General features: G+C 39.0%; 1 protein-coding gene across 8 annotated transcripts in view; it reads left to right on the plus strand.

Moving 5' to 3' along the window:
* Window positions 1-12,990, plus strand: part of mctp1a (multiple C2 domains, transmembrane 1a) — a 140,344-nt gene that overhangs the window by 86,413 nt on the left and 40,941 nt on the right. For all 8 annotated transcript variants that reach the window (XM_078952866.1, XM_020706012.3, XM_004072648.5 and 5 more), the window contains 5 exons: window positions 4,573-4,666; window positions 9,558-9,660; window positions 10,205-10,307; window positions 10,892-10,993; window positions 11,458-11,532. In XM_078952866.1, coding sequence (XP_078808992.1) covers window positions 4,573-4,666; window positions 9,558-9,660; window positions 10,205-10,307; window positions 10,892-10,993; window positions 11,458-11,532 — 477 coding nt within the window. The remainder of the gene's footprint in view (window positions 1-4,572; window positions 4,667-9,557; window positions 9,661-10,204; window positions 10,308-10,891; window positions 10,994-11,457; window positions 11,533-12,990) is intronic.

Raw genomic sequence — 12,990 nt, forward strand, 5'->3', positions numbered from 1 at the left:
AGTTAAAACCTGCACAATACATCAACTCCGGTCAATCATAAGCATTTGCACACAGATGTATGTATGCAGCAGCAGTCGCTACCTGTGTCAGCTATGTCATAAAATGGTACATTTCTGTGGGGCAAACTAATACACACCAAGGCAGTTTGTCCAATCATACCGAAGCGGAGAAGAAAGTTGAAATGCAGCACTTGTTCCAGCCCTCAGCAGGGCAGCTCATCTTGTTATTAAAACACACATCGACAAGACCGCTGCAGGGCAGCATGTAGTGGATTGCAAAGTCTGAGCATCATTTTAAAAAAAACACCACCAGGTAGAGTAACTTTATTAACCTGAAGGACTGTATTGTCTTGTGCTTTACATATCTTTTTTATTCCTGAAAATGACTTTTCAGGAATAAAAAAGCTCTGGACTTCAAGTGGTCACAGTGAGGTCAGGAAGCTGACTTTGGCAGATGTTACTTTCTCCATTTGTGCACAATTGATGAAACCAATAATGGACACATGAGTGCTGGGATTTGTTCCTCACTCTGAGCTCATTAGTTTCTATCTCCTTCTTGCTGTTCTGCGTTGTGATAAGTCCCCGTACGGACATTCAGGTGCTGTATCCATCAAGCAGGACTTGATGTCCATTTGGACATTTATGCATCTGAATGCAACTAAAAGCAGGGATGTACGCTATAACACGCTCACTTAGAGGCAACTGCCCAAGATGCTCTATTGCTCAGTGTAACCTTTCCTTCATCCTTAATTACTGCACTGCAGAGCAAGAGAAGGACATAGGAGGAGAGCTAAGAAGAGAGGGAAAGATTTATGCATTATGATGGCAAAGGAGCACACACACTAATGGCTCTTAATGGGCCTGAGGTGGCCACAAGATAGGTGGATGAGCAAAAGAGGACGTGGTGACCTCCGCTGAAGTGGTGGCACTTCACCACCCACCCTCCTGTGCACACACACACACACACCTGCAGCACCTCTCCTACCCACTTGTGCGCACCGCTCCGAGGTGAAGCGAAAGCACACGCCCTCGATGGAACGTGACTTACAGCAAAGTGCGAGCGGAGCAGCTGTGACTCTTGGCAGACAGTGATCCTGAGATGAGGAGTAAGAGCAGGAATCAGAGGGAAAAGTTGTTAGAATCGGGCTTTGTGTTTGAAGATTCACAGTTATTTGATCAAATGTCCCCTGAGCTGAAGGGCTGCTGGGCAGACGCTGTGTGCGTGTTTGTGAAATGTTAGGCAGTGGTGTGATGAAAGGTGACATGCTGTAAAGATGACAGTGAGTCACAAGCCTATGCCGACGCTGATTCATTTGTGTTTGTGTGTGACAGAGACGGGAAGAAGATGTCACAGTGACAAGCTGTCAGTCACAGATGGGGTGGTGGGGGGGTGTCTTTTGAATGCCAACTTTAGCCTTCTGTTTTTGTCCCTTCTCCTTCGTTTATCCTTCGTTTTCATTTCCTCTTTACCCCCGTCATTCCAACCTGTCCATTGTTGTCTATCTGAGGGGAATTTGAATCCTCATAGAGGAAGGGTGGGTTGAAGGGGTTGAAGCTAATTTAGATGTCCCCCTAGGATGTATTCGGGTAAAACCTCAATTGCAGCAGAATAATTGGGGTTTAAAAATTAAGTTGTCTGAAATAATTCTGACCTGGCTTTGATTTGTAAGCCATTGAGTAGACTCAAAGCTAGCATTTTCTTAAATAATCTTAGGTTGTTTCAGAATTCCTTCACTACTCTCAACATAGTATGTATACAGCACATTTGCCATTTTGTAGAGCTGTCCCAGTCCACTATTCCAAAATAGTGTCCCAGGAATTTCCCAGAAATCTCTGCAAAAAACCTGTGTGCACTGGTACTCACTAGATTATTGAATATAGACCAAGATGCATTGCCTTTGAAAGAGTTCTGTGAAAAAAATGTATTTTAAAAATTTCATTATAAACCATCCAACTTTTCATCATCAGAACACTGGATTCATTAATAGTCTTCGTAAAATGTTTACATTTATTAGGTTTTTACTTAGGAAAATTGGTTACTCTAAATACATTTAAAAGTGAGCATGGGGTCTGAATTGCTTTTAAAATATAGGGCACTAGATAGATTTTTAGTAGGGAGTAGGGAGGGAATTCGGACAGCCTAAAAATAACCCTCAGCGTAAACTGTTAATCTAATTTCGATGCTTTAGGTGAGTTTCTGTTAGAAACATTAAGTAACAATAAATATGTTAAAAAAAATGTTGCTTCATCTCTCCTCAGCCTCACAGCTGGATTGTTATCAACTCACTGCTGCATGTTATTATTGCTGTTTAAGTCCCATCACACAAACTCTTAAACCAATACAGTATTTTGGCCTCATCTCTTCCTCCTTTGCCTCCCTCTTAGCCTTTCTTTAAGTCTTTTTCCTCTTCGGCCGCTTCTCAACAATCACAACAAGCAGCTGTATCTTCAGAGAAATCGTGCCTTAAAATTGAGAGTTGTCCCTTCTCTCTCTGCCTCTCTTTCGCACCCTCTCTTTTTTTCTCTTTCACTCACTCTCTCCCTCTCATCTCCTTTAGAGAGCTTTTGGACAATGATATCGCCAGAAACAGGCAGAGTCTGACAGAGTTGGCTATAATGAATTAAGTCTGCAGCCTGGCCCTGACTCTGAAATTTAAATTATAATTACTCCTGTGGGGATGGAAGGGGTTATTGCCAGAGAGAGAGAAATAAATTGAAGTGAAGTACATTTCCGCTTTGCTTTTAAGACATGCCGACATGCTACTCAATTTGCCCCAGTGCAGGGTTTTTATGCGTGTGTTTATACTTGAGTGTTTGGGTGTGAACAAAAGCAAGAGTTCATCATTGTTTTGCGTGCTTGTCAGCAAATCCCCATTAGAGCTGTGAATGTTTAGGTATTACACATTTTTTTGATTCAATTCCAGTGAAAATTGCTTCTCAGTTTGAACTTTTTCTTGATTCAAAATCAGCAGATAAAGTTTTGTTGATGTGACACAAAAGATTTTAAAAAAGCTATGCATGGAAATATGGTCCGAATGTTTTGTATCGCCTGCATGTTGAAGGGGTAAAAGAGATCACTGTCAAGTCTTTGGGGAGTTTTCATTACAGGGATACTGAGGGGACCTAAAAATAATGGACATTGACATCTGACAAGATCTGAAGGTGTTTGTACTCTTTTTTTATGAGCATGTATCAGGAAGAAAAAAACTTCTTTTGTGACTATAAAGTTAAGGAAATGTCGTACTTATTACGACAGTAATTAGTATTAGTAGTATTCAAAACAGCGGATCTAGATGAAGAAAACCTATTTTTCATGGGACAGTAGTTGCAAAGTAAGATTTGTTGAACCGTTAAACTATTCTAAAACTTTAGATTGATCAAGGTTGCTACAGTGTGGCTAATTCAGTAAAACTCCAGGAAAAAAAAAAAAAGGAAATTGGTAGCTTTGTCATTCATTCTTACTGTATTGGCAGTGAATTCTTGGTAGCAAAAATGTCACAGCTCTGAATATAGAGTTGTGACACCTTAAAATTAAACTGAAATTCCTGTCATTTTATCCAAAGTCTGACAAAAACAGTTTCTCCATTTAAAATGAGAACTTTTTAGAAAATTAATCAGAGTTACAAACAGAACTAAAAAACAAACTTATTCTGGGAATAAAATTCAATAAAAAAAAAAAAAAAGACAAAAGGATTGGGTAACAGCACATCTAAGATTTTTTTTTAAATTTTAGACAGAAAAATTAAAATAGAAAATAAATGGATAATGGTGAAAGTCCCAATGTTGGGGAAAAAACTCAATATGTATAATAAAAATAGATTTAAGCATGGGTTTGTAACATTTCTATTTTTTATATTAAAAAAATACTTCGAATGTTCATGACTATTTTAAAGGCTGATAATAATCCCTACACATTTGTCATCATTCAAAAGATGTTCTTGTTTTTACACAGTTGACATTTGCTATGTTTGTACAATGTTGTGCATACTCCACTGATATTTTCCTAAGTATACTTCTTGTAGTCTTTCACGGTGAAATTGATCAAATATTTTTAGGCTGTTCCTAAGCCAACACAGACAATATCATTAGTACCACTAATAATAAAGGAGTCCTGACATTGTTTCTGAAAAAAATCTGGATTTGTTTAAATCAACATTATGACAGTTAATTATGTGAGTTATTTTGTATTTTTATTTTAGGTTAGTATTCATCGATAGGCACTTAATTAATAAAAGAACAAATCATTTGACGTCTATTTAGATTGATTTCTTGACTTGTTCCATTTTAAAACATTTCTTACCCTCATCTGGGAATGAATTTTCAAAGAAGAAGCAAAAAGTTCTCAGGATTTCAAGCAAACTAAGCCTTTTTTCTCTTCTCTTCTCATCCATTTGTCCTTTGTCAGCCTCCATGTAAATGCCAGCTGTACATTTTCCGATGTACACCAGTAAAGAATATATATTCCACCCTTTTTTCTCCTTATAAAATGTCAGGCTATTGACCTGCCTTTTTATTGCAGTGCTAATTTGCAGTCCTCTATGACTTTTAACCCCTTTACCCATGATTTTGCAGAGCCTCTGGAGGTCATTCCACAATCTGAAAGATGTGGGTGTGGTGCAGGTTAAGGTCATCAGGGCTGAGGGACTTATGGCAGCAGATGTCACAGGTAAGACAACGACCTTTGAGTCCAAACCACACAATAATTATGTGTATTTCTTATACGGTTTTGCCACACATTAGTACTATTAGTACACATTTGCTATCAAAGTTGGTGGCACCTAGCTCAGAGTAACTTTTACACTTTTTTTCATACAGAGCTGCTTAGTTTCTATACATATTGTCTTCCACCTGCAATCTGCCATAAATACAATATCAAAATTGAATTAAGAGTTTATCCTGGGTGGGTATCCTAAAGGGGATTGAAGGTCTACTTTGTGAGAAACTACATTTGCCTCTGCATTTTTAGCAAGGATGCAGGCTGCTCATTTGAATAATAGAGAAAAAGTACACATTTGAACCAACAAATCTCTCTCCTCCCTCCTCCTGTGCGTTCTCTGCTTGCTCTCTCTGAATCCTCCAGCTTCCATTAATTCTTACTTTTAATTAGGTCTACAGTGGACAGGCCTAGTTTTTCACTCTGTAAGATCAAGCAAAGAGAGAATGAAAACTACATGTATGTGCTTGTGTGTGTGAGGAAGACGGTCTGTGGTTTTTCTCTGTTTGAAACATCCACAGTCCCATTAGCAAATAAAGAGTAGATCTGTTTTATGTGAGTTAGTGCGGTGAGCGACAAGAGCAGGAGTGTAATGGCCATTGCTAATGGCTGTCTCCCTCATGCATTTTACATTTATAAATCCATTGTACTATTCATCATTTTCTCTAATATTTGTGTATTTTTCTGAAGGACTAAATGTAGAGTATGTAAAAGCTTTGCTAAATTTATTTTTTGTAATGTGTTTACAGAAAATATTGATTTTATTATGAACTAATGCTATTTTTTTATTTTCAGAATGTGTTCAAGGACTAATAATACAACAAGCACATCTTTTTTAAAAGATTAAACACCTTATTACATTGTTTTTTTGACATCATGACATGAAATTACTGTTAAAATTCCATTCTGATCTTTTGATCCACTGTAAAACGTTCCCAGTGGTAATGTAAATAAGACCATGCCATTTTTAGGCTAAATCAAAAAAGCTGCGGACATCATTTCTGCAGTGCGGCAATAGTTCATTAGAATTGAATGAAGAAATTCAAATAAAGAAATACACAGAAATTCTGTTTTAATCCTAATTTTATTTCTAGATGTCCTCCACCTTGAAAAAGATACTACAAGAACATATTAAAACACAATTTTCCTCAGAGTGGGTCTTTAAAGGCCGTAGCAATGAAACAAAAATGGAAGAATGCCAAAACAAAACAGAAACATAAGGTTGAATAAAAGTTCGCCAAGAAAATATTTCTCTGTTTCATACATTCATAGAATAAGATCTCCTTTGCTTTCACCGGTGGGTTGACCTCTACTACTTTATTCTTTGTCACAAAGAGCTCACATTTTTCTGAACAGTTGAGTGTGAAACCATAATTGAGTACACGCATTGATGAAAATAAAAAGGCTAATACTTTTTTTTTGCTTGCTACAAAATGTTCTTAGAGCCAATCTGCACAGATGAATACAGCGAGTGAACTGATAGAAAAAGGTGTTAGTTCTAGATGGTTCATTTTAGTTTTGAGTTTGATGGTGTGTGTATGTGTAGGTGTGTGTGCGTGTGTGTGTGTCTTTGTGCGTGTCACTGGCAGAAACAATCGCTCTGTAAGAGCCCCATAAGAGCCCTCACCGCATGAACACCCCATTTTAACAACCCAGACCAAGAGAGGGTCAGGAGCAAGGTGAGAGTGAAACAAAAGGACAGACAAACAGACAGACAGAGACAGAGAGGGACAGGGGGACGAGGTCAGAGGAGACTGCCAGAGTTCACACTCTCTCTTCCATTCATGCCGCCTGTCTCCTCTCCCATCTTTTTTTCCTCTTCCTCGTCCTCCCTCTCTGCTCTCTGGCCATCTCCCTCTCTCTAATTGGAGTGTTTTTGTGAAGTAGCTCCACTCCAACCCAAGTAGGATAACTGAAAATAGTTTCTAAAACCAACAATCCCTTTTATGCGCCAGCTCTTGTCTCTCTGAGTGGATGCTATACCGCTGGAACATTTCAGTAGTTACACACACACACACACACACGCACCCTCACACACACACACACACGCACACACACACAAACACACACACACACACCTGCAGCAGAAGCTCCATCACACATTTTTTAAAAACAAAGTCTGCAATGTTAAAAAACCCACTCCAAAGAAAATAGTGTTTTTAACATGTTCTTGAAGCATTTTTCTGATAATGGGGGATATATATAAACAAAATTAAGATTGTAATTGCATTTCTGAGTATTTCTTTATTCAAATCCTTGTGAATCCGGATCAGATGAAAAAATGTCAGTTTAAAAACCTGGTACGGTAGTTGTTATGTACAAATTATAATCTGCGGGCCACAAGCTCCCTGCTCCGCTTCATTCTGATGCATCCGCTTGCAGACAGAAAAGGTGCATGTACGTCTTTGTTTTCCTCGTCTGAGCTGGTATCTGTTTCAAAACTGCACGGCTGGATCGCTCCAATATTGCTCGTCATTTTTTGTTGCACCGCTAATGTTTGGTTGGGGCTTTGAGGGGCTGTAAGCTAGTGGGAGAGTGAGTAAACAAATGGATGATGGAAATAAGGGAAGGCTCGTGCATGCATTAACAGTTTCGCCCACAACTCAGAAGTGAATTTCTAATGACCTCCTGCAGCTCTGCAGAAACTATGTCCCATAAACAACAAAGATTTTTACAATTATTGCTAAAAACCGCATAATCATTATTAAAAGACCACTGGGAATGCATCAAACGATGATTGGAGTGAGACTTTAATAACGTGTTGATTTTGAGGATGCAGCCTAAACTCCCTTTTCGGGTGAATGCTAAAAGGAAAATTGATTGATTATTAAGGCAGTAAAAATAGAGTGTTTTTTCCCTCTCAAAGCTTTTTATGTAGCTGTCATATATGTTCTCTGCAGCGTCACAGAGATAGTTTCCAGAAGGGGGAGCAGGGGGGCCTTTGCTCACCTTACCTAGGTTCTATCTGAGGGGCTCTCAAACCTGAGCGTATAATCGGTTATGACAGCAGCCTCTGGTGCTGTTGGCCCATGAGGTGAAAGTTCATCGCCAGCAACAACTGCCTCTGCAGCAACACATAATAAAAAAAAAAGATTATTAGGGTAAAACCTGTGGGGGATGAAATGAAGATGGGGAGAGGCGTTGAAGAAATAATTTGCATCTCTTAATTTGGGTGATTGCGTTTAAAATTAATCAGACTTGATTAGTTGGGAAACATTATCATCGTTCATGATTGAAAAGCTCCCCAATGATTAAAGAAGCTTTGAAAGTTTTTACATTAAAGTTTGCCTTAAAGAAAACAAATGATAAATGCTGACAAAGCTTTATTTTGACTTGTATACAATTTGAATGCAAATTGCTGTTGTTGCAGTCTGAATTTGTCCAATAAAGAATATGCATTTTAGTACAAAACATGATTTGCAGGGAGCTAATAAATAAAGTGCAGAGATCTGAGAGCCTTTTGTCTGTTTTAATGGAAGCCGCTTTTCAGTCGAACAAGTCGTACTCGTCAATATTCACTTGGAGCATTTTACATCAATATTGCGCCTCAAACAGATATGAAAAGCAACACCTACGCTTCGGAATTGATCACTGTGACATTTACTTTGTACATTCATTAAATATCCTGCCCTTGCCAAAACATTTGAAGAAAATCGCACCAATCAATGACACTCATTCAGCATTCCTCCAAAGACTCTGTGGGGCTTTGATCTCAATCCCAAACTTATTTCACGTTATTATGTAACAGTACTGCCATTCTAATATTTTACTGTTGTCCCTGTTTTCCCATTAAAGATGATTTGAGGCCTTTCTTTTTTCAAAAAACATGACCCAGCCTTTCAAGTTATAATCTTTAGCTCCCCACAGATTTTTTTGTGATTATCAAAGCCTAAATTAACTGTTTTGTTATTTTTAGTTTATTCTGTGGCAGTAAAAAGGAGGGGGGCAGATAAGTGGGGCTGGTTGCACTCCCTTCATTTTTCTACAAAGACTTTGAGACATTAGACGCAGCTAAACGGGATATTACTTGGAAAATTACTTTTTTTGATGATCACAGTCCAGCAAGCTATTCTCAGGAGGAGGAATCAGCTTTCTTTATTTTTGTTATTTTGAGTCTCATCTTCTTCTTGTTATATAACTGCTGTATATTTAGAAAAAAATATATAATTGGAGTTTTTTAAACAGTTTTTTCCTCAAAAATGGTATTTTATTTTTTTAGTCGTTTAAAGTTTTTTTTTCTAATTATACAAAAAAAAGTTATAACATTGTCACTTAATTTTGTTTTAATGATTCATGATGAAGCAAAAGTGAATTCTTAGTTTGAGTCTGTTTTTATTGTGTCTTTGTCTTGTGTTTTATGACCCCCCCCCCACCCTCTTGCACTGAAATCAACGATCATGGACTCCCTGCATTTCTCAAGCACTGCTGTATATCTGCTCTGAAGTCTCCGGGTCTATATAGCCCCTCTTGTTCCTGGAAACATTTACTTTTAAAGTTTTTGACCTACTTCTTTTCTTTTCCATCTGACAACCCAGAGCTCAGCTGCCCCTTAACTTTATGTTAACCCCTTTATGTTAACCCCTTAACATTTGTGTCTGAATTGTGCAGCCTTTGATAGAAGGACATGCAGATGCAAGACTGATATGCTGTTGTCTAATAAACTGAAAACAACTAACTCATTCTAACTATCCTAATTCCAATAGATTTAAACAAAACTTTAGAAAGACTTTAAAAAAAGACTTTAAAAAAATATTATTTAGGATTTTACTAGCTCAGAATAATGTAACTGTTCATTATTTATATCCTTTTTCTATTACTTTAACACAACTTCATTTATTTGTAGGTAAGAGTGACCCATTTTGTGTGGTGGAACTGAGTAACGATCGGCTTCAGACGCACACGGTTTACAAAAACCTCAACCCAGAATGGAACAAAGTCTTCACTTTGTGAGTGTCCGTCACAGCACTGTCACTTAAGAAAATAGGTTTTAAAATGTGTTCTTGTTTTATGACGTCTTTTGGAAGTCAAAGTAGTTTTTTTAAATTACAATGATTTAGTTATTTTAGTTTATAGTCTATATTTCCCTTTTGAATTTTGGTATCTATATTTAAAACTAAAAAGAAAAACATGAACCTGCGTTCTGATGATATAATCAGATTTTAGTATTTAAAAAAAAAAAGGACGATATAAATTTATTAAAAAATACCCCTAATTATATATCATCTTTTTTTGTGTCAGGTATACAATTATATTTAGAAGTTTTCCTTTTTCATTGATTTTCTTTTAACCATAGTCTAATTTTGAAGTAGCTCTCATTGTGGTTTAGCATCTCATATTAAATAATGATTATTTTACTTTTCTGTGTTTTTTAACAAATGGATTTAAATAGTTTTTTGTGTCTTCTGTGCCTAAAAGGAATTTGCACAAAAAAAAAAAATATACAGTCTTTACAGGTTTAGTTTCCTGCTGTTGTCTTTTTGTTTGGGCCAGCAACGTGAAGGACATCCACTCGGTCCTTGAGGTCACTGTTTACGATGAGGACAGAGACCGGAGTGCGGACTTCCTGGGAAAAGTGGCTATTCCTCTACTAAATGTGAGTCAAAGGCAGATTTCTGTGCGTTTCATTTCTTTTTTAGCCTCAGGGGGAATGGAGAGATTGCGCAGCAAAGCAACGGAAAGAATGAAATCAGATGAGGACCAAAAAAAAAGCTGCTGTTATTTTTATAACCTGCACCGATGACTGTTGTTGTTTCCTCAAAGAGACACCATTGACAGAAATGATAAGAAAAAAGTCAAAAGAAAAAAAAAGATTGATAGCTGAGAAGATGGAAAGTAAGTGGGGGGGAGATGAGATGAAAATGACGCTGATGGAGAGATGAAAAATCCGATTTGGAAAAAAGAAAAGTGTCTCTCATATTTGGTAAAAATATAGATTGCCTGTGAAAGAACTGCGTAGCTCATATATCTTTGCTCTGCTGTACTGTATGATTCCCCAGGATAGTTAATTTCTATTTGACAGAACAGAGCTGCAGTGGGTAATGAACAGGTACTTGTCAGAGTTGCCACAGTTGTTTTGGGTTCCCTGTCAGCGCCAGCAGCTGGGGTTCAAAGGTGGCCCGAGGAGCCGATTCAGCCGGGTATTGCCAGACAGACGCCTGTCATGTCCCTCTCCCACAGATCCAAAATGGAGAACGCAAAGCCTATGCCTTGAAAAGCAAGGAGCTGACAGGGCCAACAAAAGGGGTCATCTTTCTCGAAATAGACGTGATTTTTAATGCTGTAAGTCTCTTTTTTTTTTTTTTTCCCCGAGTCCCCTCCCTGATTTTTCTTAATAGCCCCCCCTTATTATCCTCTCATTCGCATCCTCTCTTGTTATGCCCAGCTCCCCCCCCCCTTTTTTTTAACCACTGTTGTCTTTATTCTGTTTTTTCTCCCCCCTCCTCTACTCCCATCTCATCCTTCGTCCCCTGTCCCACGTCCTCATTTTGGCTTTAATTATCGAAAGCTCCCTCTCAGCAGCCTTTGTTTGCCCATTCCTCATCGCTGTGTGTGTCCTACAGCGGCCATCTTGAAGCTCTGCCTCCTGCTCTCTCTAGCCCCTGACATGGCTTGATCCATGCATGTGCTGCTATGTTATCCCGCCTCCCAATTTTTAAAAAAATTCCTTCTAAATAAAAGCATTGTTTCTCACAAGCCAGTATGCTGATCTTTACACTGCTGTGTCTGTTTACTCCACGATCCAGGTGAAGGCTGGTCTCAACACGCTGACTCCTCCAGAGCAAAAGTATATTGAAGAAGAGCAAAGAGTGTCCAAACAGGTAGATCAGCAGTCGCCTTCTTCTGTTCAACTGTCTGAAATAAAACCAGCGAATGGCACCTTGTAAAGCACGACAGTCCTGAAGGCAAAATGCGACGGAATGATTGAAGGAAAAACAGCACATTGTTGCTATTTTTCATCCCTCCACTACCCCTTCTCTCATCTCTTTCCCCTCGCATCCACTCTGAGTGGTGAATAGAAATGTCAAGCTGTCAGCTCTGGGGTGCATAAGTAGATTGGCCATCCTCATAGTTGGCCCTCTTTGCCACTGCTGCTTTGCACTTCATTGTCACGCTGCTCAGTGTGGCGGCACCACAAAAGGATGAATGGTAGGGGCTGGCCCGCATCAGACGTGTCATATGAGTGGCCGTTCGGGCTCAGCAGTCAATGTTACGCCATGCGCAGCCGAGCACAGCCCTGCCCAACACAGCTCGGCACACACACGGCAGCTCCCATACCACCCTTTTGTCATCCCTCCATCCACCCTTCTGTCCCCGCTGTCCCTGCCTCCACTGCAGCTCTCTACCTCATCCCGCTCTGCGCCTCTCTCCTTTTTTTCTTCCGTCTCACCCCTGACTCACAGAGATGACCCATGTCAGCGTCTCGCAATGATGATGTCACTGGCTGCTTTGGAGGGATTGCCCCATGAGGGCTTCTTTGTGTGGTAGCAGCTCCCCCGATGGTGCGCTTTTTGGTGTGCCGTCTCACTCTGAAAGAAAAAGCAAAAAAAAAAAAAACAAAAGAGAGAAAGCATGTGCTGTCTGTCAAATTCAAGCGTTAAACTGCAATTAGGACATCTGACTCAATAAATTACTTCACCACTTTTCTAAGTGTCTTCTAAGTTAAAGCCTTTGATATGACATAATTTGAGAAATATAAGGTGCGTATCTAGGCAATAATAAGCAACGAATGGAAGAACGTATACATGAAGATCATGAGGAATGCAAACAATGGATGATTTGCACTTTTACTGTGCCCAGGGTTTGTGTTTCAGAAAGGCAACATGAGAGTCAAAGTGAAATGCATAATTAGTCTGCGTGAAGTTAAAGACGTTTTCTTTTTCACCTTGTTAGCCAAATGACAAGAAAATACAAACTAGACTCACTATGCATAAAACTTATCTTTTTAACATCTGTAAAGTAAAAGATTGATATTTTTTTTATTACTATTCCCATTTAAACAGCTATCTAGATAGACTTTTTGTTTTGTTTCAGGAGGATTTTTCTTCCTTCCTTCTGGTGGTGACCTGATTGGGTGCTTTGCGTTCTCCGCTTTTATGCTGCAAATGGTTGGCAGCCCAGTGGGGTGGCAGGAGTTAGCCAGTTTTCTCTCATCTCTGGCCAAATTCCTGGAGAACATGCAGGGAGGAAAATCCATAGACATTGTAGGAGACTATCATCATTGTAGTAAACCTTATCACTGGGAGAGGCAACTTAGCGGGAACGCAGTGCCAGCTTGC

The sequence above is a fragment of the Oryzias latipes genome, chromosome 9 (assembly GCF_053564925.1).
Source record: "Oryzias latipes strain Hd-rR chromosome 9, Olatipes_Hd-rR_3.1".
Taxonomy (NCBI): Eukaryota; Metazoa; Chordata; class Actinopteri; order Beloniformes; family Adrianichthyidae; genus Oryzias; species Oryzias latipes.